The following is a 24,829-nucleotide window of genomic DNA, read 5'->3' on the forward strand; positions in this document are numbered from 1 at the left end:
GATACCTACCTGTCTACCCTTTGTCTTGACAAGACACACATCACTTTCCCCAAGCTTCATCTGGTAGGTTTTCTCTCGATTCCTGCTTCGTGTGGATTTTATCGACCTCGCCTGTCTCAGTCAACTTCAGACGTGCAAATCTAATAGCTTCTTCCCCAGCTCAAGGAAGCATAAGCGACAGAATCAAGCTGACCATCAGTCATCACCAGAAATCCTATATCAAACACCATGCCCGGAATTCGTACGTAACAACCCGACGGCGTCCCCAGAACCCACTCTAACAAGCCTCTCAACAGCTCTGCACGCCCTTGACAACCTCAAGGCCAAGCTCAAGGCCGCCTTCAAGAAGAAGGATAACAAGGAGGAAGCCAAACCCGCCGACCCCAAGCCTACCGAGACAAAGCCTGCCGATACCACGGCTGCCACTGAGCCTACCAAGACCGAGGCTGCTCCTCCTGCTCCCGCCAGTACGTTTCTGCCTATGCGATCTGTTGAAAATCATGTTACTGACTGTCGTGTGCCACAGCCGAGCCAGCTCCTGCAGCTGAACCCGCAGCCCCTGCTGCCGAACCAGCTAAGGAGGAGGCCAAGCCCGCAACTGATGCCAAGCCTGAGGCTCCCGCTGCTGCTGTTGCTGAGCCAGCCAAGACCGAGGAGCCAGCTGCTGGTATGTCGCAATGTACATGATATCCATGATCAAGAACTAGAACTAATGATTGAAAGCTCCTGCGACCGAACCCGCTAAGCCCGACGCTGCTACGGCCACCGAAGCTCCCGCTCCCGCTCCCGAGCCTGCCAAGACAGATCCGGCCCCGGCTGCTGCCCCTGCTGCCGCAACTGCTCCTGTCGCTGAGACTCCAGCTCTCGCCCCTGCTGCTGCCGAGACTACACCTGCTGCCCCTGCTGAGGCTCCCAAGGAGGAAGAGAAGAAGGATACTCCTCCCGCCCCTGCCCCTGCCCCTGTGGCCTCTGCTTAAGTGCAACTCGAGCCAGCTTCCTTCTCTCGAGGTAAGATCTCGATGAGAATGGGAAGATGTTGATCGGTTAGAGCACCAAGAATGTGCGTTCGTAATCTTGTTAGAGGCACGAGTCTTTCAGTTACATGACAGGCTCGCTGTCGATGTCTGTTCGCTTTTCTCCTAGCAGTTGGCTGGATACCCAGGGAGAAAAGTGTCGCGATGTTTTGTTTTCAATATATACCCGCTTTCTATATCTAGATACTTCCCTCGCTCTAGTTCCACGTTGTGCTTTTATAAGATTAGATTGCAAATTCAAAGGACTATCATGAGGCGTGTAATATTTCCCATAGTCTAAATTCAATAATCGTACATAACGGGAGGTTGGAATCTCATGGAATTCTATGGGACGAATGCGCGAATGAATATCTATGTCCGGTCCTTGACTCCTAATATGCCAAAATTCCCCAGATGCTGGTATATGTATTCTCTATGAATCTCTAGCCCATGGTGTTTTGGTAACAGTGATTTGTGCGCTTGTAGATTCACTTGTCGGTGCAGCGCCTCGAGGTGGCCTAGCAAGTGACCCTGAACTCGGTCCTGGAGGTGGCATTCGAGTATAGGGAATGCCGGCTGACGGTGGGACTGGTATTCTGGCAGCTTGAGCCCATGGCGCAGTTGTTCCGGGTCCTGAAGGTACTGGGGCTGCTGTGGTTGGCTGGTTCGCCATATGGACGCTTTGTGTTGGAGCTGCAGCATCTGGATCAGCGTCCCAAGAGAAGAGTGAACCGAACGGGAAGTGCTGGACAACTGGGAACTTGGACAAAACTTCGGCGTTGAACATCTTGATCATGCCCTTGTTGATCTTGCCCCAACCATCTCGAATACCAGAGATATCAAAGAGAATGGGACTGTGCTCCCAAAATGGGCCCTTCTTAACGTCGTTGATGAAGCCAATGGCAGCAAAGTACATATTGATCTGTCGCTGGTCCTCCACAACTGCGGCTTTGGTAACGTCGCTAGGCTTCGGCGCACCCTTTACAGATCCCTCCAAGGGCATTGGTTCGTCATCGTTTATAGGCCGTGTGAGTTGTGCAGAGCCGAATACGTAGGGCATGAAGGAATGATCGTCGAGGCCCCAGACGCCGTGTGAGCCAGCGGGTTCAAGAGTGTAAGTTAGGATGAGTTTCCTCACCACGTTGAGATATCTGAGAGTGTTAGTAGGATCCGTTCAGTGCATGTGAGGGCAACATACGGTTCGATAACCTTGAGGACAATCTCGCGCTCGATCTCACCTCCTTGCTGTCCATCTTTGAAGTATCCCAGCTTCCATAGACAACCAAGAAATGCTATGAAGCTGAGCTCATGCCCTGTTCCGTAGTCTAGTCTTTGGACGCTACCGAAACCACCAAGAAGGTAGCTAGAGACTTCTTCTTTCGCCTTTCCATCGCCAATTTTGAGTGTTTCACCTAGAAGCCCTTCTCCCAACAGCTCGTCCAAATGCTCCTCAAAGATAGCATACCACTTTCGGAAGCTAACATTTCCAAATCGTCGAGGACCGGGGTCGGGTGGTGCTTGGCCGATGAAGCTTTCAACCTTTGTCAAAAGGTTCTGTAGAGCTTGGACGGACGGCGATGCCGGCGGTTTCGAATTGAGGGGAAAGGTGCGGGGGAGGGGTGACGATGGTTGGTTTCGAGGACATAAGGCGCGGTTAAGCTGGAGGATGAAGATTCCGATATCGCGGTAGGCGAGGCTGGTGAGGAAGCGTGCGACGTCGGGGCCTTCGTTGATGCGCTTCGAGGGCTTGGTGAATGCTGGCGGGGAGCTGAGGTCCAGGATCTCAAGAGTCTGGTGTTTTGGAGGGGTTGCGGACGTCATGTTGACGACGGCTCGGATTCTTGGATACAGCGCTGAGAATTTCTTTAATATGAAACAAAATAGGAATCTTATTTGAGGGTATTGGGTGAATTTTACGGTACAGAAATGTTAAAGTGGGCGTCGGTGTTTGGTTGAAGCTGAGTCGGCTTCGTATGGCCTCATGGGAATTCTTGACAAGATATGCATACAGGGATCATGATGATGTTTGCGACGGGCTGCTCTGAAGATTTCCGACAGATATACAACCACTTCACGGAAAGAAAAGGACACATTTCAAGACTTCAGGTCATCAAGCTATATAGTACCTAGTTGATGCTTCAAGAATCGACGTCGCATAAAATATATATTCTTAGCAAGTTCCGACAATCATGTCATTTGTCATGTCGCAGGGGAGCTTTCAGTCCCAGCTTGAAGCTTCCTCTGCCCCACTTCATCTTCCCGACCTTCAATGCGCCTGCTTCGAACGCCGTTAACCATTTCAACTTAATTTAGAAGAGCTCAGCTTGCCTCAAACTTACCTCTACAACGAGCGAGCTGGAAAGCAAATATATTATTGAATTTTCGACGTCTCCCGAACCGCGATCACATCGATACCCGTGGACGCGCTACCTTGGCGCGTTCGGCACTCTCGATAACAACACAATAACAAAACCTCAAGATGGTGGTACAGTTGCGGTCCAGGGGTAAGGCCGGTGGATCATCAGCTGAGCCTGAAGCGACAGTGAATCCGCGAAAACGTACTAGAAGAAAGCAGTCAGAGATATCTTCCGCGCTTAGGTCAAACATTGAGGTACACATCAATGCATCAGGGTCGAACTCAAGTCGGCAGTCAACCATTCATGCAATCCCGCAAGATCAGCCCTCTACGAACCAAAGCCGGGTCACGAGATCGAAAAGAGCCAATACTCCCCTTGGAAAACTACCCTCGCCCGCTCCGAGAAAACATCTGGCTACGGACGCAGGTTTCAAGCCCCTGCGTCGTTCTCGTCGCAAAGTTGCGCTGAAAAGTGCTGAAGGGGATGAACAACCTCAACTGAACCAGGAACACGAAGAGGCCTCGGAAGGGGAGGGAAACGCCTTACCGGAACACCCGGACTTGATGACTATCATCAATTCGAACATCCTAGATAGCAATAATTCAAGGAACGAGCTACCCCAGGACAGAGCTGGGAGGAGGATGTCTGGGGCAGAAGCTCCTCAGACTGTAGAGTCGGACGAAAACTTCGCATTAGACGGCATACAACAGGAGCAGGAACCAGACAGCGCTGAAAATAACCAAGTCTCAGCTCCAAGTCCTGAGCAACCAGAAGCACCGCATGAAGAACATCGAGTATCTGGGCAGGAAGCTCCGCCAGCAACGCAAGAGATGGCACAAATTAATCCATCTTTTCAAAAGAAACCGTTACCACGAAAACGCAGACGCCAAAGTCAGAAGCCGCCTTATGGCGCACCTGGTTATAATGCAAGGGGCGTGTCCCCTGAGCTCGGTTCGGCACTTCCTGAGGCGGTAGCCATAGAGGCATCAACGTCACAACAGGTCCACGCTGGGGGTGATTACTATGACGTTCCATCCGACGGAGAGCAACCAAGTCAACCGATATTGTCAAGAAGGGAGAGGGAGACCCACGGCACGCAGGCTGAACATAAACGGAAAACTAAACAGGGCAAACGAAAGAGAAATCAACATGAGCAACAAAATGGCCAAATACCAACACAGGCTGAGGAAGAGCCAGAAGAAGAGAGAAATGAAGAGGGTACCCGAAAGAAATATAAGAATGGAGATCAAGACGGGGAATATGAGAATGCAGATCAAGATGGGGAATATCAGAATGAAGATATAGAATTTGATGATAATGAGCCGGCAGCAGAACATGAGCTCGATATATCGGATCTGACGGAAGATTCGTTGCTCCTCGACGAACCACCGAGTGGCTCGCAAACACTCCTAACCCCTACCGCCTGGGTAAAACGAGATACAGTACAAAAACTCGTTCGGACCACAGCTTACTCAGGGTGGATGAATGGAAGAAAATGGAAGGATGGTATTCTCGCGCTCGCAAAAGCAGCTTCTGAAGCTTTGGAAGTGAATAGACGTGTGCGATCGAGGCTTATCTTGGGTAAACTACACAGTCTCCACGAACTATGCAAGGAGATCCCGTCATCATCGAACTCACAGCAGTTGGAATATTTTCGCGAGCACACAGCCCAGCTCAGCAGTTTATACACCACACTTCGCGTGGCGATTGACGAATTCATTTCATCCATCAACACGATAATGGAGCAGGGCGACGCGAAGCAAGTGGGCCAGGGCTTTCAATATGTGGCAAAGTTGCACAGACCCATCATTCCTATGCTGGTTCTGGTATTAGATCGAATTTTCGAGGCTGGAAGACCTGATGAGAGTACCGAAAAAAGAGAATTTACAGTGTACACACTAGAGCCACTGGAAAGGACTGCAGGCTGGATCCAGAGACTCTCCCAGGTCGTGGAAAGCTGGTACGAGCTTTATTCTCCCAGAAGAGAACGTGATCGAAGCGAAAAGTCTAAGGAGCATCGAAGAGTCTTCAGGGAAACCACAAAGCGGCTCAAGGCATCGCTCGAGAAGGCCAGAGAAAGGATTGATGCTATTAAGAGAGCGCCGATCGAACGAAAAAGAAATATGCAGAAGGATGAAGCTATTCGAAGGGAACGCGAGGCTGATGCGCAGCGGCGCAGAGAGATCCAAGATATGCAGATGCAGCGCTTTCTACGGTCGATGCAGAAGGTTGAATCATCTCAAGCGCGTCCGTCCACGACAGGCTCATATCGGGGGGCACTGCGCTTTCGCTCCGTGGCTAGTCAGCCAGGCTTGATGAGATCGCAAGAGCCGTCAGATGATGATTATTTTGAGAAGCATGGCTGGCACTACTGGGAAGATGATCATCTCTTAAGCTTGATCCGAACCACATCCCATCCGAACTACAAGGTTCTCCACCGGATGCTTCCCAATCGAGATCCTGATGAGCTGAAAGAACGGTCAGATTATTTGAGAATGGTTATGCGCGACAAATACGAGCGAAAGGGTATCCAGCCGCCTCGATGGTGTGTTGCTGAAGATTGAGACCAAGGTCAGGGACTATTGGAGTTGGGAGCATTTGCTTTTACGATACCCTGAACATTACCAGATACGCCTCTGGAAATTCAAGCGAAGTGTACATGATTAATGAAACAACGTTTACATATATGCATTTCTATGGCAAAGATTATTACACAACGTAGTACAGAACTCGCATCCATGGCGATAGGGCGAATCAGTCATGATGAACTCATCAAGGCTCTCCTTGATGACATCAGGATCCAAAAGGAGCCGGTATCAATTGTCAGCAGTTGAGTTGGTGTACGAATACGTTTCATGTCCTCCATGGACGCCTGAGGTTCTGCCAACGGCGTAATGCCACATCATTGACTCCCAAGGTAGCATTATCTGTCTATCACATTGACACAATCGGCGCATCAAGAACAAAGCATCCGTGATTCCGCCAGCACATGCAACGCAAACTTGGGCGCCCTGCAATGGTGCGGTGATTTAGACACTTGGCCTGTATCAGCCGGAGCATATTGCATTGATCTTTTGGGTTCTTGTATGATTGATCACAGACTTTGGAATTGCTTGAAGCGCCTTTAACGCCACATGTGATGGTGAAGGGACCACGCTATCGCCCAGGTAAGAAAAGCGGCGAATCAGGTCTAGGTCATTTGGGGTAATAAGTCAACAGATCGGGATTTATTTTGGCCATCTTCACGCGTTTTTCACGCGCCGTGGGAGATTTGATAGATTCAGCCACGAGCCTGGCTTTCGCCCTTTGATCCTTTGTCTTTGGGCTCTTGATTGAACCGAACCAAGAGAATGTGAGGTTTAGGATAAAGTAGCCATAGATCTTCAGGCTTCTGAAAGCTACCCAGGTCGTGGCTTGCATTAATTGCCGTGCATTGCATATAGTGCCTTACTTAGGTCGATACAGCGGGTCGTTGCATGCAGAACCAGCTGTTGCCCAATGTCTAGGGCTTCTTTGGGGCATCTCAGTGGCCAGACTGATCTTTGCCTTAACGAATGGTCCAGTGTCTCTGGTCCAAGACATTGAATGGCAGTCTAATGTCCGCCCAGAAGCGAGAGCCATCAGTCATTGGATCCTGGACCAGGAACCAAAACCAGATGGAAGCCACCCGCGCGTAGCCCAAAGACCCCTGATTCGAAGCGACAGTGGACGAGCAGCCCCGCCCCCCCTGGAACGGTCGCTACAGTCCGACCGCTGGGGGACCATCAGGGCCCTGAGAGAAAAAGCAATCTTAGTGGCCGGTGAAACTCCACTTTGACCACTGCCCGTGTGGAAATGGGAAGAACAGCTCAGGATATGGATGGATCACAAGGTGATAGACCAAGAGGTACGTATCCATCCGCAATCTAATATCCCGTCCCATCGACAAGACAGCTCAGCTTTCTCTCTTCCCTTTCCCAATTTCATCTCCTCTACCTCTTACAAGAAGCTTGCGAACATCGTCAGTGCAGGAGTCATTCTAGACTTCTCTAACTGCTTCATTGCATTGCATTGCATTGCATTGTTTCTTTCCTTCGTTCCTTAATTCTATCTGTCTTATACTCCACCGTTGTAAACGGTTTTCTAGCTGCCAGCGAAGCGCGGTTTTGCTGGTTAAAAAGGAGTCCAACTCAAGGTGAGATTAACCAATTCCTAGCGGCTGATACCTACATATCCTTGCCAAAAGAGCTCATGGCTCGTGCTTTTTTCTCCCCTGGCCTCTCTTGATTATCCTGGGATGACAGTCGAGCTTGGTTGTTGAACGACTGACCTAAAAAGTCCCGTGCGACTTCCATATATAACCTATCACGGGTACACTTCTCTTTACTTTTCTGTTTGCTAATATTTGCTTTTCATATAGAACTTTACTTTTAATTACCTTTTCGATCCCGCAAACATGTCTGAGTCCGAGAGCTTTGACGTTGTTCAGCACGAGGAAGCTGTCGCTTCTCAGTCTGATGCTGCTGCCACTGAGCCCGAGAGCCCTCAGGCAACCGCTCCTGCGTCCCCCGAGACTCCTAAGGAGAAGACAAAGGAGAATGGAGAGTCGAAGCCAGCTTTGAAGAAGCCTACTGCAACCTCCACGACGGCTACACGTCGACCTGGCTCTACTTCGACCACGGCCAAGCCTGCTGCGACTAGCACTCGCGCGCCAGGCGGTCTGAGCAAGCCCCCAACCCGACCTCCTGCCTCAACTGTTCGCCGTCCTGCGACATCGACTTCTAGCGCGAGCCACCGAAGCCGACCTAGTATGAGCGCCAGCGAAGATGACAAGAAGTCGACCACCTCCACCGCTTCTTCTGCCCGTAGGACAAGCTCTATTGTGTCTAGCCCAGGCAAGACTGCTGAGAGGAGGACTGTCGGTACTACAAGTTCGACAACTGCTACTCGACGACCTACATCAACATCCACCACGGCCCCACGAACTTCTACTACCCGAACGGCAGCTACCCCTAGCACTACCGCGACACGAACGGCTGCAACACCCACCGCCAGCAAGCGTCTCTCTACTTCGGGCTCCTTGACTGCTGCTTCCCGAACTGCAACTCGACCTGCTGCTTCTGCGGAATCTGCTAAGGAGATCGAGGCCCTCAAGGCCAAGCTGGCGGAGGGTGAGAGCGAGATCGAAGCTCTTAAGGCTGAGGTGAAGAGCTCAGAGGAGAAGATCGCTGAGCTCACTGAGAAGATTGGCAACGAGGCGACCCCTGTCGAGACCGACGCGAAGCCCAGTGGAGACAACGACGAAGCAATTGCCACTCTCAAGTCTGAGCACGAGTCCGCAATTGCTTCTCTCGAGACTCAGGTTTCTGAGGCGAATGAGAAGCTGCATGCTGCAGAGAGCGATCTTGAGAAGCTTCGAGCTGACCTCGATGCTGCTGTTAGCGCCAAGGAAGCAAGTGAGACCGAGCTCGACTCATTGAAGAAGCAGCTCGAGACTACTCAGGCTGAGAATGAGGAGAAGCTCAACTCTAGTCAGGAAGCACTCCAGAAGGCCATTGAGGAGAACGCATCCAAGATCGAGGAGTTGAAGGCTGCTCTTGAGGCTGAGAAGGCGTCCGCCATCGAGGCTCTAGAAGCAAAGCACAAGGAGGATCTTGAGAAGGGCCAGACTGACGCTTCCTCCCATGAGACTGCTTTGGCCGAGCTCAAGGCTTCTCATGAGGCTGTGACTGCTGAGTTGCAAAAGAAGATCGACGAATTAACCTCTTCGCAGTCTGCTCTCGAATCCGCCAACGACGACAAGCTGAAGTCTGAGCAAGAGGCGCACAGCTCTAAGATTTCTGCTCTTGAGGCTGATGCCGCGGACGCGAAGGCGAAGCTGGAGGCTGCTGAGAAGGATGCCGAGGCAGCCAAGTCTGAGATCGAGTCTCTCAATGGCGAGATCGCCAAGCTTCAGTCCAGCTTGTCCGAGAAGGAAACTGAGCTCGAGGCTGCTAAGCAAGATCTTGCTAAGGCTCAAGAGGAGGCTGCATCCCTGAAGGCTGCCGCCGAAGAGGCTCAAAAGTCTCTTGCTGAGAAGGAAGACGAAATTGCTAAGGTCAAGGAGATGCACGAGGAGCGCATGAAAAACATTTCTCAGGATTACGAGACCGAAATCGAGTCTCTTCGAGGAGACGCCTTCTTCAAGCGCAAGTACGAGGAGCTTGAAACCCAGCACAACGAGCTCCAGACCTCCTCTTCGGAGGCCGCTGAAGGCCACACCAAGGCTCTCGAAGCTGCCAAGGCCGAATATGCTGCTGCCGTTGCTGCTTTGGAAGAGAAGGAGGCCGAGCACCAGAAGAATCTCGATGCTCTCCGTGCCAGTCACGCCGAGGAGCTCGAGTCTGCAAAGAACTCTGCCTCAGGTGACCACGATGCTCACATTGCCGAGCTCGATTCTCTGAAAGAGAACCATGCTAAGCAGTTGGAAGTGATCAAGAACGAAGGTGCCTCTACACATGCTGAGGAGCTTGAGTCGATCAAGGCTGCTCATGCTAGTGTTCTAGAGGCTCTGAAGAAAGAGCACGACGAGGAGAAAGAGAAACTTGTTGCCGGTCACAAGAGCGAATTGGCCTCTGTCAAGGATGCAAGTGAAACTACTCATGCTACTGAGATCGCTAGGCTCATGACGGAGCTTGACAGTGCTAGAGAGTCTGGCGAGACTGCTCATGCTACTGAACTTGAGTCTCTGAAGGCCAAGCTTGAGGCTGAGAAGGATGCTAGCGACAAGGAGCATGCTGAGGCTTTGGCCAAGGCTCAAGAAGGCATCGAGGCTGCCAAGAATGCTGGCAATGAAGCCCATGCTGCTGAAATCGCCAAACTCAAGGCTGACCTTGAGGCTGCCAGAGATGCCGCCAAGAAGTCGTTGGAGGCTGAGTTGGAGGCCTTGAGGGTAGAACTTGAGGAAGCCAAGAAGGCTGGTGAAAACAAGCACGCTGAAGAACTGGCTAGTCTAAAGGCTGAGCTTGAGACCGCCAAGGAGGAGGTCGAGAAAGCACGCGAGTCCAACTCACAAGCTATTGAGATGGCTCGATACGAGCTTCAGCAGAAACATGCCGATGAGGTTGAGAAGCTTCTCGAATTCAACGGCGAGGTCGTTGAGCGCATGAAGCGGGAAGGTGGCGATGTCAAGAAGGAACTGGAGGAGATGACTCTGGCGCACACCAAGGCTATCGAGGATATGATGGCTGAGCACAGGAGCAACAACAGTCACCTGGAGGACAAGCTCGCCCATCAGGCTGCTTCCAACGCCGAACTTGAGGCTTCTCTGGAGGCTGCTCAAGAATCCCTTGCCAAGGCTCAACAGGAAGTTGAGGACCTTTCTCAGCGGCTCGCTCAGGAGAAGACCGAGCGATTCACTGCTCTTGCTGAGCTTGAGGAGGCCAAAAACACCAAGCCTGACACTTCCGAGGCTGATGCCCTCAAGCGGGAGCTTGCTACAACCAAGAAGTTCCACGAGGATGTCATGCATAGCCTTGATCTCGAACTCAAGGGGACACAAAACATGCTTGAGGAGCGAAGAAGCGAGCTCATAGCCAGCCAGAAGCAGGTTGAATCTCTGACCGAGGACCTTGCCCTGGTTAAGAAGGAACTAGAGGCGTTCAAGGCCGAGGCCGATGCGAGCAAGAAGACTGCCAGCGCTGATTACCAAGACCTGAACGATAGCATGACTGCTCTTGTTGAGGAGGCCACAACCAAGTCCAAGGACCTCCAAGCCAAGTTGGATGAAAGTGTGGCCAAGGTCGAGGATAGTGAGAAGAAGATTGAGGTATTGGAAGCCCAGCTTAAGGTCAAGGATGCCGAGATTGCCGAGGCAAAGGTACGCGTGAAATGGGAAACCCTCAAAGCTACGTTAACTAATATGTGAGTAGGCCAATGCTGCCGTTGCCAAGCCCAAGGGTCTCTCGGCCAGCAGATTTGCCAACGCAGATGACGGCGACAACGCTGCTGCGAACGAAGATGCAGCGGAAGGTGAGGAGATTGACGACCATTCCTCAGCAGCACTTGCTTCGGTGCGAAATGCCCCTGCATGATGCACCCGCACGAGATCCAATGTGCCATGCGGTCTTTTGGTCAGATCAGGGCTAACATGGGAATTATAGATAAGTAAGGCGAGGCTCACAGCCAAGCAAATGGATACCCTCGATAGGGAAATGAGGGATCGCAACTTGCTGTAAGTACATGATGGGACTCTACGATCCAGATCCCGAGGCTGACAACGTAACCTACAGGATATTGAAGTCTATCACGGATGTCAAGTCGCCAAAGCTGGGTAGTGAACATCACTACGAGCAACAGCAATTCGAGCAGTCGCAGTTCAGTTAAAGGAGACATGGCAAACGACGAATTTTCTATTCCGCTTCTATGGTCACTTTACAATTTAGTTCTCTGTAATACCCGCGGCCTGTCTGCAGAGCTGCAATTTTGCTTATTGCTTTTATTACATACACAACATTATGGGCAAGAGTCACAGGATATGTGAGATGGGAGAAAGATGGAGATGGAGGTGTTTAGACCATCCTTGAGTCAACATGTAACAGAAGAGATGGTGCGAGATACATATACGTATGTACGACAGTGTTGAAGTTGACGATACCCTGGTTTATTTCAATGCATTTGTGCTTCGCTCTGCGACTGTACTCCGTATTTATCAGCAAATACTATATCGTGGTACTGACTAACTGTGTGTAGCTTGGCAAAAAATGAGGAGATGGGCAAAGTCAAAGTTACCGCTATAAGCTGTAGTACCTATCGCTAGCCATTTCGCTTTGACACTGCATAACATCTTCACCAATCGCCAATTATGCCGAATAATTCACCCAAAGAGCGGAGACTCCGCCGTTTTACTGAGACACAATGACGTTGCCCAGAGTGTGAGTATTGGATGAACTATGTATGTACAAGTATGCACCTTGTGTAGTAGCAATGTGCTGATGACTGCCGTTCCCCTCACAATAATTCTCTCATAATCTCAACATTTATAAACTCGGCGGTTGCGGTCCCTCTTACACGACCCTTTCTGAGGAAGGACATATATATAATAACCGCCCAGACCTACCCCCAATTCATCAACTTGAACTCTACTTGACACAACTTCAATCGGCCACTTGAATATGGAGGGATACGCTATTGCTACCAAACCTGTCGCCAACAAAGACTCAATCGTGTCAGGTAGTCAATGGCGCTTCACCCTCATCAACGATATCGTTCTCCGCTATGAATGGGCCGAAGATGGTGTCTTTGAAGATCGCCCATCCACCTTTGCACTCCACAGAGAATTCGCTGCCCCGAATTTCACGGTCTCTGATACAGACGATCAGCTGGAGATAAGAGCAGATGCTTTTCACGTCACATATAACAAAAAGCGCTTCGACAAATACGGTCTCGTTGTTAGCTTCAGTAACAAGAACACCCTCTGGGGCGCTGATTGGCGATATGGTGAGACTCCCCAGAATCTTGGTGGCACAGCCAGGACGCTTGATGAAGTGAATGGACGTTGTGAACTTGAGCCTGGTATCCTTTCGAGAGTGGGATACTCGGTACTTGATGATAGCAAATCTATGCTTTTCGACTCTGCTGGATTTGCAGCTCCGAGACGACCTGGAGATCGAATCGATGGATACCTCTTCTCGTATGGATACGACTACAAGGCTGCCATGAAGGCATTTTTTGCCATTTCTGGAAAGCAGCCTCGTCTCCCACGATGGGCACTCGGCAATTGGTGGAGTCGCTACTATCCTTATACTGATGAGGAGTATCTCAAGCTCATGGACAAATTTGAAGCTGAGAAGGTCCCGCTCTCAGTTGCTGTCATCGATATGGACTGGCATCAAGTCCATGGCGATCATATCCCGCATGCTGGTTGGACAGGCTACACGTGGAACAAGGAGCTCTTCAAAGATCCCAGAGCCTTCACCAAAGCCTTGCACGACAAGAAACTCAAGGTTACATTGAACGATCATCCACATGCCGGTGTGCATCACCATGAGGATCAGTATGAGGCAATGGCCAGGGATCTTGGACACGACACCTCTGACAAAGCCCCAATTCTCTTCAACCCTGTTGATCAGAAATTCATGCACTCTTACCTCAACACGCTTCACAGAAGTCTCGAGAATGATGGCTGTGATTTCTGGTGGATTGACTGGCAGCAAGGTCCATACAGTCGTGTCCGAGGTCTCGATCCCCTTTGGCTTCTCAACCACTACCACTTTCTCGACAATGAGAAGCAAAATGGGGAAGGAAAGGCTATCATCTTCTCCCGTTTCGGAGGTCCAGGCAGTCATCGTTATCCTGTCGGGTTCTCGGGCGACAGCATCATGACTTGGGAATCTCTCGAGTTTCAACCCGAGTTTACAGCTACAGCCACCAACATTGGTTATGGATGGTGGAGTCACGATATCGGTGGTCACATGGGTGGTTATCGTGACGACGAGCTTGCTACTCGATGGGTGCAATATGGTGTTTTCTCGCCTATTATGCGACTTCACTCACAGATGGGCTTGTTCACTTCCAAAGAACCATGGCTATATCGCCTTGAGTTTGCAGAGGTCATGCAAAATTTCTTGCGGTTCCGTCACCGGCTTATCCCTTATCTTTACACCATGAACTGCGCTTCTTCGTCGAACGATGAGCCACTTGTACAGCCTCTGTATTGGAAGTTTCCGGAAAGGGATGAAGCATATGGAAAGCCAAACCAGTACTACTTTGGTTCAGAACTAGTGGTTGCACCCATCGTGAAGCCCCGCGACAAGAGAACGAACCATGGTGCCGTTGATGTTTGGGTACCTCCTGGTCGGCATGTCGACATCTTCACTGGAACTATATACGACGGCGACCGGGACATTAGGATGTTTAGAAGCATCAAGAACATGCCTGTGCTTGCGCACGAGGGCTCCATCATCCCTCTTGATGCGGACCCTACCCCTAGTAATGGTGGCGAGAGCCCTGAGAACTTTGAGGTTCTCGTTGTTGTGGGCAAGAATGGGCGGCTCAAGGTTGAGGAAGAGCTTGATGAAAACGATAAGACTGATAAAGGGAACTACAGCGAGTCTCCAATCCTTGGATATTTCCAGCAAAGCGGCAGGCTATACTTTGAGCCCAAGGGTAAGGCTTGGAGTGTCAAATTCCTGTCTATCATGGACGTCCCGAAGGGTTTCAAGGTCGTCAGCGGTGTCACTGATCAGACTGTCCTTGACGTCAAGCCATATGTCGAGGATTATCCCAAGGTGCCTGGCCTGGTCGTCCAGATCCCTGCGCTTCCCGATAAGTTGGATGTGGTGTCTATCCAGCTGGGCGATGAGCCGAAGCTGAGCGTGATTGACCCATTGAAGCGTATTCAGGATCTTATCCTTGACTATCAGATGGACATGTGGACTAAGGAAAAGCTCTGGGGAGTTGTCAAGGCTCCCCAGCCCACGGCGGTCAAGGTTGGACGACTGATGACTTTGGGACTGGATGAGGAGTTGCTTGGGCCGGTCATGGAATTGCTCATGGCTGACAGCCGATACGAGACATCGTCCAACTGATTGCCCTGTCATCGAACTGGAGCCAGAGTTCTCGACGTCCAATACCTTCACCAACCCTCGCCGGAGCAAAACAATAATCGGCATAGAAGATCAAAAGACCAAAAAAACATACAACACCAGGTATTCGCTGGTCGTCACCGACCCAACTACTAATCCGGCGCTTCGCAGCTTGACGATGGGGGAGCGGACGGGACCCCGTATTCTCTGCGAGCTATGGTCGTATGTGCTGGCTGATGGGCTTGGATGGGCTCAAGAGAGGCGAAACTCATCAATTTACGGATATGTCAGTTCTCTCAATCGGTACAATGTCATTATAGAGTACGGATAAGCGGACTATAGATAACTAAATTAGATCAATTGTCCCGGCTCACTTACACACACTGCCTGAAGCTGTCAAGACCCAATCGCTTTTCAATACCATTCTTACAGAGTGCACGTACAGTAGTTGGTCCAATTTAGTATCGGCAGTCACTAATAGCGCAATATTAATGAAAGAAATAGAGCTGATGGTTTATATCATGTGGATAACGTTATTCTCCTAGACTGTGACTAGAATGAAATGGTCCAGGTTAGCTAACAAGCGAACCCTTCAATATAGGCCGTGACAACTCGAATCCTCATAAAGCATGTAGTATTGTTTTTATGTAAGGCGTACTACCAATCATGGTCCGTTTAAGCCTGGATACTTCTGCTCAATTCAGGCTGTACAATCATGTTCTGCAGTAAAACGTGAGAGGTACATCTCAGCAAATCGTAGACTCCAGTGGCGAGTGGGGCAACTCAGCCGAGACATCGTCACTTTCTAACCTCGACTCAACCTCAATCGAGCTTGACTCATCAACTCGATTACCAATCACAGTCACGATGACAACGAGACTCAGAAACGCAAATCCATGTGACGGTTGCGCTTTACGTCGTGTGAAATGTGAAGAAGGAAAACCATGTCATGAATGTCGACTCAGAGGCATCGAATGCACTGCCTTGAGAACCCGCAAGAAACGTGGGCCAAAGGGCGGACCTCGAAGCACAACCAAAGAGAAAGTCGAGAGATTTCAACAGAGAATCAAAGAGACTCAACCTTGTACCATTCAAGATGATGATCAGTCTCGTTCCGACCCTTCCAGCTCTGTACCTCTCCCGCCCTATCGCTTACCACTCCACGAATATCAGCGTTTCCTCCAAATCTCAAAGCGACCAGTATCTTCCATTTGGATGGTCATCAACCCCGATCACCTATTTACAAAAATCTCAGATAATCCCAACGACCATGAGTCCCATGCCCTAGCGGCTGCACTATGTGCTGCCACCATAGCTCAACTAAGACTACCAGAACATGCTGGCCCACGAAATACTCCTTCATCTCTTCAGTTTGCTACCGAGTGTCTTCAGCTAAGAGAACTTTATGATTACCGAGAGAGCTACAGTATAGCTTCTGCACTTATACCTTTCTTTCTTCATGTTTACCACTCCAACGGCAATAAGCTACGAACTGCTGGTCTGTTTCTAAGAGAAGCTGTGACGCAAGTTCAGCTCATGCAACTTGGTTACCCTGAGACTTATTGCCATCTTACTAAGCAGGAGCAATCACTTCGACTCCGCATATACTGGCTTGTTCTCATCACTGAGAGGTACAGTAGATCTTAAATTTTCTGTCATATTGCTGACGTTTTGTCTCAGAACGTATTCTGCACAGCATGGTTTGCAAGCAGTTCTCCAAGTCATCGATGTCTTCCCAGACACGCAAGACGACATGGCAGATGAACAACGAATGCAAGCTTTCATCTCCCTCACAAGACTCTTTGCGTATCTCGAGAGCAACTTGACAACAATTTCATCCAACCAACAGCCCCTCGAGAGGCAAAAACTGGTATCATACCAAGCCGCTCTGTGCCTAGACGCACACGACCACGCTGCCCGTGAAGCTCAAAGAGTCGACTTATTCGTCACCCGCCAATGGATCAGACTCATTCTATGGGAGTATACGGCTCGTCATTTTGCAATGTCGTGTTACCCAGATGACGAAGCTTTCTCTCTTTTTCTTCCAGTCAAGATTGGCCACAAGATGCTCTCGCTTTTTTCAATGGTGACAAACTCTGCCATCACAACCCACGGATATGGTATCGTAAGTGGCAAATAGAGATGGTTTGTTGCATAAATTGACTTTGATACTACAGGAACTTAAAGTATTCCGATTAGCAGATGCAATGCTTGATATCGTCGCGTGCACGCCATTCTCAGCTCATGGAAGTAGTATGCTTGTTGGTGCAGGAGAAATCTTGTACTCTCTTCAACATGTATTGCACTCTGTCGGAGGGAGAGACTCTGGCTTTCTACACAAGATACAGAACCGGATGTCACAACTGGAGTTGACAACTGGATCATGGCCATACCTTGCCATAACGGACGCAGACGATTTAATAGAGGAGATAGAGAACGATGAAGTCTTATAATAGTTTTTAATTTTTGTAACAGGACAATATAAAAACTGGGAGCTCGAACGACATGGCACCCGAAGCCATGCACAAACCATATTCAATTCATGAAGTATATAATTGACAGAACTAAAATGAATAAACTGCCCGTTCGCGTTACTGTGTCTAGCATCTCGTCTCGTGTTATGAATAATTCAAGTTAAGTCCAAATTAAGAAGCTGCTTGTTTTATGCAGGACGTTGAGGAAACCGTTTGCTGTTAGGTAGCAATAAGAGGTTGACTACCATCAAGCGAGCTCATCCCCTGTGGCTTAGTTGGCTAAAGCGTCCGACTGTTATTCATAGACAATCGGGAGATCGGAAGTTCGAGCCTTCCCGGGGGAGTTTTCTTTTGCTGTTTGCAACTGTTATTCCATATCAATTTTTATTTGTTTTGGCAAAGACTTGTTGATTCACTTTTTCTTTGTTATGTTACATAGAGAACCTGCTGTGCTGTCTAGTTGTGGGGTTCCTCGTTGGTCTGGGGTAGGTAGGTGTTGTAAACAGTGGTTCAGACAGTCAAGGTCGAGGTAACACAGTACGCCTCATTACAGGCAATACGCCGCAATGAAAGATCCAGCTGAGGGAGGTTATGTATGCCGCTAAACTTGGATTAATCCTTCCTTAAGAAAAATACAGCCCTGAATGACGGGTTCGAGATATCCGAGAGTGGTTCAAGCTGTCAATGTTCAATCCGACCGCCCGAGCGCTGTATTTACCTGAATACAGCCAATGCAGCCAGCACTAAGCCAGAAGCAGGACAAACCTACCGCTATAGATAAGAAAGATCAGGGAATAGACAAACATAAGATATTCAGCCGTGAAGGATCAACGGATTCAGGTTGAAGAGCTAGACCAATGAGCAGAAAATGCAGAGTTGCCGAGGGTCCACATCGACAGGCACAATCGCCAAGTCTAACCCAATCTGTCGCTACCCAGCGCTGTACTGTATGTTGACGCTGTAGGGCTGTTAGTCTCGCTTACACTCGACGGCTGTGGCTGCGCCTTGTTACAGATGGAGGAGATGCAGGGCAGATTAAGAGATAGATGTAATGACGAAAGGGAGTTTATGGTTGAGCGGTTTATATAAAGGCCATGTTGTTCACCTTGAAGGTGCACTTTGTCTAAGCCAAAGCCGATAAGACACTGTTGACTTATACACCACTTACTACGCCATGGCAAATCCAACAAAAGACAATCTCTATGGCTACGATGCCAACAAAATCCTTCCCATTATTGCTTCGGTGATAATAGGAGTATCACTCATAGGACATTATATCCAGAACACGTAAGTCTGTCTAGGATGGGTGAGTACTCCCACACAGATGCTAATGCAAGACAGTCGATACAAGTTCTGGCGAGTTACCTTCTTCATGTTTTATGCCGGCCTATTCTTCTGCATCGGATGGGTAATGAGAGCCATCTCAGTACGAAAACCCGACAGTCTTCCCTTATACATGATCTCGAGCATCTTCATCTATCTCGCTCCTCCGGTGTACTCAGCTGCCGAATACAACACTCTCGGTCGTCTGATGCACTATCTACCGATGCACTCCATCATCAACCCGAACCGAATCGTATACATCTTTGTGTTCTTGGGTTCTCTTGTAGAGATTTTCACTGCCATCGGTGCCTCATGGATAGCAGCTGGTAACGGTCGACAGGATAATGATCGACTGAAATCTGGTGCGACCCTCATGGCCATCGCGGTTATTCTCCAAGGGACGATCGAGATTGGCTTCATTGGAATGGTTGGCGTTCTTCACAGGCGATGCTCCAGGGCTAACATGTTGCCTTCGAACGTACGAACTCTGTTCATCATGCTCTACGGCACGTCGATACTTATCCTCATTCGTTGTGTCTTCCGCGCCGTCGAGACGTTTGAGCTCAGGGATATTCTTTCCAGCGGAGAAGACAACAGCAACGCACTCATGAAGCGTGAATGGCCCTTTTATGTTCTGGAAGCCATTCCTGTCGCTCTTTATACGTACTGGCTCAATATCATCCACCCAGGCCGATATCTACCTTACGACCAACGTCAATACCTCGACTTCGACGGCAAGACAGAACGTATGGGACCTGGATGGATCCATAAACGGCATTGGGCGATGTATATCGCAGATCCATTTGATTTCATTGGAATGTTGTCAATGAAGAAGAGAGATCCTTATTATCTTCGCCCGAACGAGTGGCCTGAGACGGATAACTGTTTTGCTCAGGGCAGAGGATCCAACGTTAAGCCGGGAAAGTACAAGGCGCTTTCCAAGAATGAATCGAATGAGTCGAGCGTCTGATGTAATGGTCAGGGGTGAGTAGATCTCAATGGGGGATCGTGTTTGAGATATATATCCGCTCGTATAGTAACCCTACTTATCTTTTTTCTGAAGCGTCTGTATGCAAGATAGTTAGACTTATGATAGCATAAATTCATCAAATTCTTAGTGTAAACGTTTGTCAAGTTTAGGCATGCTTTAGGATGTATTTATGGTAAGATTAGTCTTCTTTTATCATGCTTAGTCTGTCTCGTCCCGACTTTCAGGGTCTGATTATGTGATGGAGTCCGAGATGCATGCGGACGGGAATAAATTTAAACATATTTGTTAAGCTTACCTTGTGTGCCTCACGAGACAAATCCCTCTTCTTGGCTCTAAATTTGGCCCATGAAGGATCATGTCATGTCATATCCATCCCATCCATGGACACTGTATGTAAGCGGGACGATCGGTGACTTCATTGCCGGGTGCGGCCCCACATATATCCCGACAATGACGTCGATTGGCGGGCACTGACAGAATTTTTGGCCGCGGTTGGTTTCCTTGGCTACAGGGGAAAAAAGCCCGACGGCTTAAGGACGTCATTCGCAAATCACAGCTGTAAGCCGCTGCAATTATTAGCGGTTACACCGCATTGAAATGACCCCTGATGGGTGATTATAGCTGATTTTCTAGTTGTTAGCTGCTGTATTGTTGCATCCGCACGTCAGACCCTTTTATCGGTGTCGGTGTCGCTGCGGCCCGTCTCCGCCTGGGCCCATCTCATCAGGATCATGCTACCTTGGACCGGGCTCTAAATAAGTATCATGGCAACCCGCCCGCCTCGCACGATTAGCTTTCAAAACTAAACTTTGCCACTGAAATGGGCCCCTTTCTGCTTATGATCGATCCTCCACACAATTTTCCATTTTCTCCCTAGGATCAAGTTATCTGGTCTGGTCTGGTCTGGTCTGGTCTGGTCTGGTCTGGTCTAGCTTAATCTCCAGTTTACCTGACCTCATTCTCAACTTGGCCATTTCGTCTTCCTCTTCCCACCTACTGCCATCATCACCAACACCACCCCCGGGCAAAACACCATATCACTATACAACAATGCCTGAGGTGCGTAGGGGCAGCCTTGCGCCAGTGTCGGACTCGGCCCTCTCGTCGACAGATGTCCCTGAAGCCCCCGTGATCTCTCGTCCCTCGCAGTCTCACCAATCCTCGACTAATGGTGTACGATTCAACCTACCAGAGGAAGCGACTTCACCAGTTTCACCGCGGGAGCCCCTCGACTCAGCATTTGCAGAATTACCTCCACGGACATCTGAAGGTGCTCGGCGAACATCTGAGGGCGCTCGACGGAACTCAGATGCTCCTAGAAGGAGTTCAGATGCGCGAAGAAGCTTGTCCTATGCTCAGCGACCCCAAGCAGAAGCATACTACGATTCTCGAGCCGCTACCCAGAAAGAATATCGACGACGAGCTACAACATTACTAGAGTACTACGACGAAAACCCCCATCTGCTACCTCAGCTCCCGTTTACATGGCATCATGGCTGGAAGCGCTGGCGACTCTTCATCTTCGCGTTCCTGGTGTTTGTCGATGCATCCGCGATTCCGATAGCTCTATACTACGGGCTCAAATATGCAGGGGACGTTGAAGGATGGATCATCTTTGCGGTAGTTACTACAATCTGGGGCGGTCCCACGTACTTGGAATTCGCCATCCGCACCCTCCGATTGATCAAGGTGGATAGGTTCTACCGACCGCTGGGAACGAATCACCGCTGGTGCTTTGACATGCTGACGTACTCTTCCACCCTTACTATTTTTGTGGTTACTGCTTTGTTCATCATTGGCAGTGCACCTCACAATGTTTGGTTGAGAGTGCTGTGCATGCCTGCTCCAGCTATTCTTTACTGCTATGGTGGTGTTTTGTTCCTCATCACGCTTTACCACCAGATGAACTGGCCAGCTCCTTTCCGCATCAGCTCAACTGCAAAGGGAGAAAAGGTACGTCCAAAAATAATAAAACTAGCAGTTTGTCATGTGCTAATTCTATGCAGGTCTTACCAGGTGCTTACTACTTCATCGAGGATGTTATCGCGGTTAACGCCCTTGGTGGCCGGCCTTATCGGGAAGCATTGGCAGCTCGATACAAAGCTAGCCCACGTTTCCGAGAGATGGTCTACAAACAATCCTGGTTCTGGTCCATCCCGGCGCTAGTACTCGCCGTGCCCCTTACCGTCATATCCGTCATCCCACAAGTTCCGGCAACCGGCGCCTATGGTGTTGCATGGGCAGTTCCATTCTTGTGGGCCGTTGTTTGGGGTATTATCACCATTAAGTGGTGTAAGAGAGACATGAAGCGGGAGAGAGAAGAGTGGGAACTCGGAGTTGATCCTGAAAAAGAGATTAAGAGAAAGGGATCATCTATCGAGACGGCTTCATAGTGGATGTGTGAGAGAGCCTGGTGGTGGTGGTGGTGGTGGTGATTTAATAGCGAGCATGATGGCATACACAATATCTGCAAGCCTTGGGCGTTTGGGAGTGAGAGGAGCACTAATGATAACGAACAGAATGAAGTGTAGAAACAGACGATGTCTCCATTCCATATCTGTACGTACATACATATCTATTGATAGCACAAAGAATATGAAAAGAATCTGTTATCATATCCCTTGAAGCACTTGGAGTTGCACATTAGCCTCTACCTTAGTCCTTATTCGTGCGCACCACTAGAACGACGCGTGTCTGTCACCACAACCACCATCATGCTGCTGTCATATCAGCACAGCCCCCAAGTCTCAGCATCATCCGTTGTCCGAGCCAGCCAATAGATCGTGGAAATCCGACACAGTAGATCTCGGAGAGTCGGCGCTTAAAGACCCCGAGAGAGTGGCATCTGGACTGGGTCTTTTTTTTTTCTTCTTTTTGGTGTCTCACTGTCTTATGATTTTGACTCCCGATGAAGCCGAAGTGTCAGGCCTGTGCATTGATATTAAAGCTTAAATGGTGATGGTGGCATAATAATCCTTGTTAGCTGAGGTTAATTCTTGAGAGGTCATTGCAAGTTACTTATTGGTGAGTTTTGTATTGTCATCTTGAACACTGCCGAGGTCAATTGACAAAAATGTGTTGGTTGTAAAAGAGAATGTTGAACTCGTCAACTCGATAGGATCCTGATATCAACAACGACGAAGTCATCTTTGATAGCCTAGATAGAAGCTGTACCAGTAATTCTGACAAATTCTTTCTCCTGATCTTTCCAGACCTTTTCTACAAGACCTTCCTCCTTGAATCCATCAAGAAGCTTGACAACTTCACCTGAAGCACTCTCACCATCCCAATCAACACTATAGACACCACTTCCCTTATTCCCATCAATACCAACAGCAACTTCTCCCTCTTTGATACCGTTCTCACTGCCATCTTTACCAGGATATCTCCCAGTCAAACACAACCACGCATGTCTCTCTCCACACTCCTCCTTAGGTAACCACTGTCTCCTAACAGTCATGCTGACCTTGAACCAATACTTCATAACCTGCATCATGAAGCCGTCTCCGCTGCGGATTAGGTTTGTATCAACAGAGCCAGGGAAGTTGTGAATGAAGGAAACTTCTGGTGCTTGACGAGCGAGTGCTTGCAAGGAGAGAGTTAGGGCCGAGCACAAGTGGCCTCGGGAGTTGTGAATACTTGTGAAGGGGATGTTGCGAGCTGCTATATCGTCGGAGAAGAGCTTTCCCTCATGTGTGCCAGCCATGACGCTTATTACACGACGAAGAGACCGGGCCTTCTTTAGCAGGGGGAGGAGGTTGATAGCCAGACGGTTGCGAGAGTAGATAGTCAGGCCAGTGACTAGAGGCAATCCTTCTTCGGTATCTAAGTCTATTAGTATCCGCAAAGTGATAGTCAAATGACGATAGGAGACTACTTGCCAACGCCAATTCTTAGTGTCCCCTGGCTCAGGAACAATACATTCAAGACTGCCTCCTTGCTCTTGATATCACGACAAACCTCATCCACATTCTTCAACAAGCTCATGTCCTTCTTGATGAAGACATATTCTCCTTCGGAGTTCAACCGCTTCAATTCATTTTGTAGTCTATTACCAGCTTCTTGAGAACGGCCGATATAATAGATCTTGGGTCGTGTAGTGTGCTTGGTAAATGCTTTGAGAGCTGTCTCGCCAATACCTGCTGTAGCACCAGCGAAGACGCCAACGAGGCCAGCCGGGAGCTTGAAAGCAGCCGAAGCATTGGTTTGCCGCACTTGGGAGAGAGACACCATTGTTGATGAGTTTATAAAAGAGACAAGTCTGCGTATTGATATTGAAAGGTAACAACGTTCTTTTATACTGCTCTTGACTCCCTCCCACGTTTATAGACTCTGATATCGTCTCACCAGCTTCAAGTACACCATATCCAATAGTATCACGACATGAATACGAAAACTGGTTAGCGCCGGGAACGGAGTGGAGCGCTTCCAGAAGGATGAAACCGAGTGCGAAGTTCGGGGTTAACGACTTATCACTGAAGGCTTGAAGGAAGCACTTCACAGTGTATTATGACGTGTTTGACTTTGTGCGTGTGTTGCTCTAAGCTACCTATGCAGAGCAATAGATGAACCATTCCTCATTAGTTGTCAATATGCGCCCTCATTCCTATGGCGCAGAATCTTCAGCCTCTCAAACACATGCTCTAGAACTCGTCAGACTTATTAGACCAGCTATTCAGGCAAGTAAATTAAATATGCAAAATGACCTATAGTGTCAGCAGCCCACTGCTCGCTTCAACATGCGCTATTCCTAAAGATGCACCCCCATAAGAAAAATAAAGAATACACAAAAGGAACAAAACGATAACGCCGTATCCTCAAGCCTGACTCAAACCAGGCCTTTTATTTTACTGTTTCCAAGGGCCCCATATGCCATGTTGTTTGTTATGTCCTAGCCGTTGGTACAAAAGAAGTTGATATATAATACGGGCGAATGACAAATGAAATGTGTTTCGGTTCGGTTATGTCCATGTCTGGTCTCGTATCGTCTCATCGTTGATGGGCCAAATCGACAGGCCGCATCATGCATTATGAATACCGCTCATGAAAAGTTACAATCCCCCAAAGACGGAGAAGATATAATAATGTCGTGATCCCCTTTTCTTTTTACAACTGCATCATCATTTTG

At 49.1% G+C, this 24,829-nt stretch overlaps 9 protein-coding genes and 1 non-coding gene across 10 annotated transcripts; 8 read left to right on the top strand and 2 right to left on the bottom strand.

The window, feature by feature from the left end:
* Nucleotides 1-228: 228 nt before the first annotated feature.
* J7337_003886 (uncharacterized protein) lies at nt 229-977 on the top strand (the record flags this gene model as incomplete). The annotated part of the gene is made up of 4 exons (XM_044821595.1): nt 229-241; nt 297-467; nt 527-667; nt 724-977. The coding sequence occupies 4 exons, from the start codon at nt 229-231 to the stop codon at nt 975-977; spliced, it is 579 nt and encodes a 192-aa protein (XP_044682928.1).
* A 469-nt stretch (nt 978-1,446) lies between these two features.
* Nucleotides 1,447-2,834, bottom strand: RRD1 (Serine/threonine-protein phosphatase 2A activator 1; the record flags this gene model as incomplete). Its single annotated transcript, XM_044821596.1, has 2 exons — nt 1,447-2,164; nt 2,212-2,834. 2 exons carry the CDS (start codon nt 2,832-2,834, stop codon nt 1,447-1,449), a joined length of 1,341 nt encoding a protein of 446 aa, XP_044682929.1.
* A 658-nt stretch (nt 2,835-3,492) lies between these two features.
* On the top strand, nt 3,493-5,934 carry J7337_003888 (uncharacterized protein; the record flags this gene model as incomplete). The annotated part of the gene is made up of 2 exons (XM_044821597.1): nt 3,493-3,555; nt 3,694-5,934. The coding sequence occupies 2 exons, from the start codon at nt 3,493-3,495 to the stop codon at nt 5,932-5,934; spliced, it is 2,304 nt and encodes a 767-aa protein (XP_044682930.1).
* Nucleotides 5,935-7,805: 1,871 nt separating this feature from the next.
* On the top strand, nt 7,806-11,713 carry J7337_003889 (uncharacterized protein; the record flags this gene model as incomplete). The annotated part of the gene is made up of 4 exons (XM_044821598.1): nt 7,806-11,207; nt 11,260-11,400; nt 11,491-11,561; nt 11,620-11,713. 4 exons carry the CDS (start codon nt 7,806-7,808, stop codon nt 11,711-11,713), a joined length of 3,708 nt encoding a protein of 1,235 aa, XP_044682931.1.
* Nucleotides 11,714-12,501: 788 nt separating this feature from the next.
* J7337_003890 (uncharacterized protein) lies at nt 12,502-14,916 on the top strand (the record flags this gene model as incomplete). Its single annotated transcript, XM_044821599.1, has 1 exon — nt 12,502-14,916. One exon carries the CDS (start codon nt 12,502-12,504, stop codon nt 14,914-14,916), a length of 2,415 nt encoding a protein of 804 aa, XP_044682932.1.
* A 1,212-nt stretch (nt 14,917-16,128) lies between these two features.
* J7337_003891 (uncharacterized protein) lies at nt 16,129-17,053 on the top strand (the record flags this gene model as incomplete). Its single annotated transcript, XM_044821600.1, has 2 exons — nt 16,129-16,544; nt 16,594-17,053. The coding sequence occupies 2 exons, from the start codon at nt 16,129-16,131 to the stop codon at nt 17,051-17,053; spliced, it is 876 nt and encodes a 291-aa protein (XP_044682933.1).
* Nucleotides 17,054-17,647: 594 nt separating this feature from the next.
* On the top strand, nt 17,648-17,731 carry J7337_003892. The gene has a single exon. It is a non-coding gene; the product is annotated as a tRNA-Asn (tRNA).
* A 997-nt stretch (nt 17,732-18,728) lies between these two features.
* On the top strand, nt 18,729-19,680 carry J7337_003893 (uncharacterized protein; the record flags this gene model as incomplete). The annotated part of the gene is made up of 1 exon (XM_044821601.1): nt 18,729-19,680. A coding segment is annotated over one exon (952 nt), but the record flags the coding sequence as incomplete, so codon positions are not given.
* Nucleotides 19,681-20,751: 1,071 nt separating this feature from the next.
* On the top strand, nt 20,752-22,094 carry J7337_003894 (uncharacterized protein; the record flags this gene model as incomplete). The annotated part of the gene is made up of 2 exons (XM_044821602.1): nt 20,752-21,654; nt 21,708-22,094. 2 exons carry the CDS (start codon nt 20,752-20,754, stop codon nt 22,092-22,094), a joined length of 1,290 nt encoding a protein of 429 aa, XP_044682935.1.
* A 764-nt stretch (nt 22,095-22,858) lies between these two features.
* J7337_003895 (uncharacterized protein) lies at nt 22,859-23,934 on the bottom strand (the record flags this gene model as incomplete). The annotated part of the gene is made up of 2 exons (XM_044821603.1): nt 22,859-23,526; nt 23,757-23,934. The coding sequence occupies 2 exons, from the start codon at nt 23,932-23,934 to the stop codon at nt 22,859-22,861; spliced, it is 846 nt and encodes a 281-aa protein (XP_044682936.1).
* Nucleotides 23,935-24,829: the final 895 nt, after the last annotated feature.

Source organism: Fusarium musae, chromosome 3 (assembly GCF_019915245.1).
Source record: "Fusarium musae strain F31 chromosome 3, whole genome shotgun sequence".
Lineage (NCBI taxonomy): Eukaryota > Fungi > Ascomycota > Sordariomycetes > Hypocreales > Nectriaceae > Fusarium > Fusarium musae.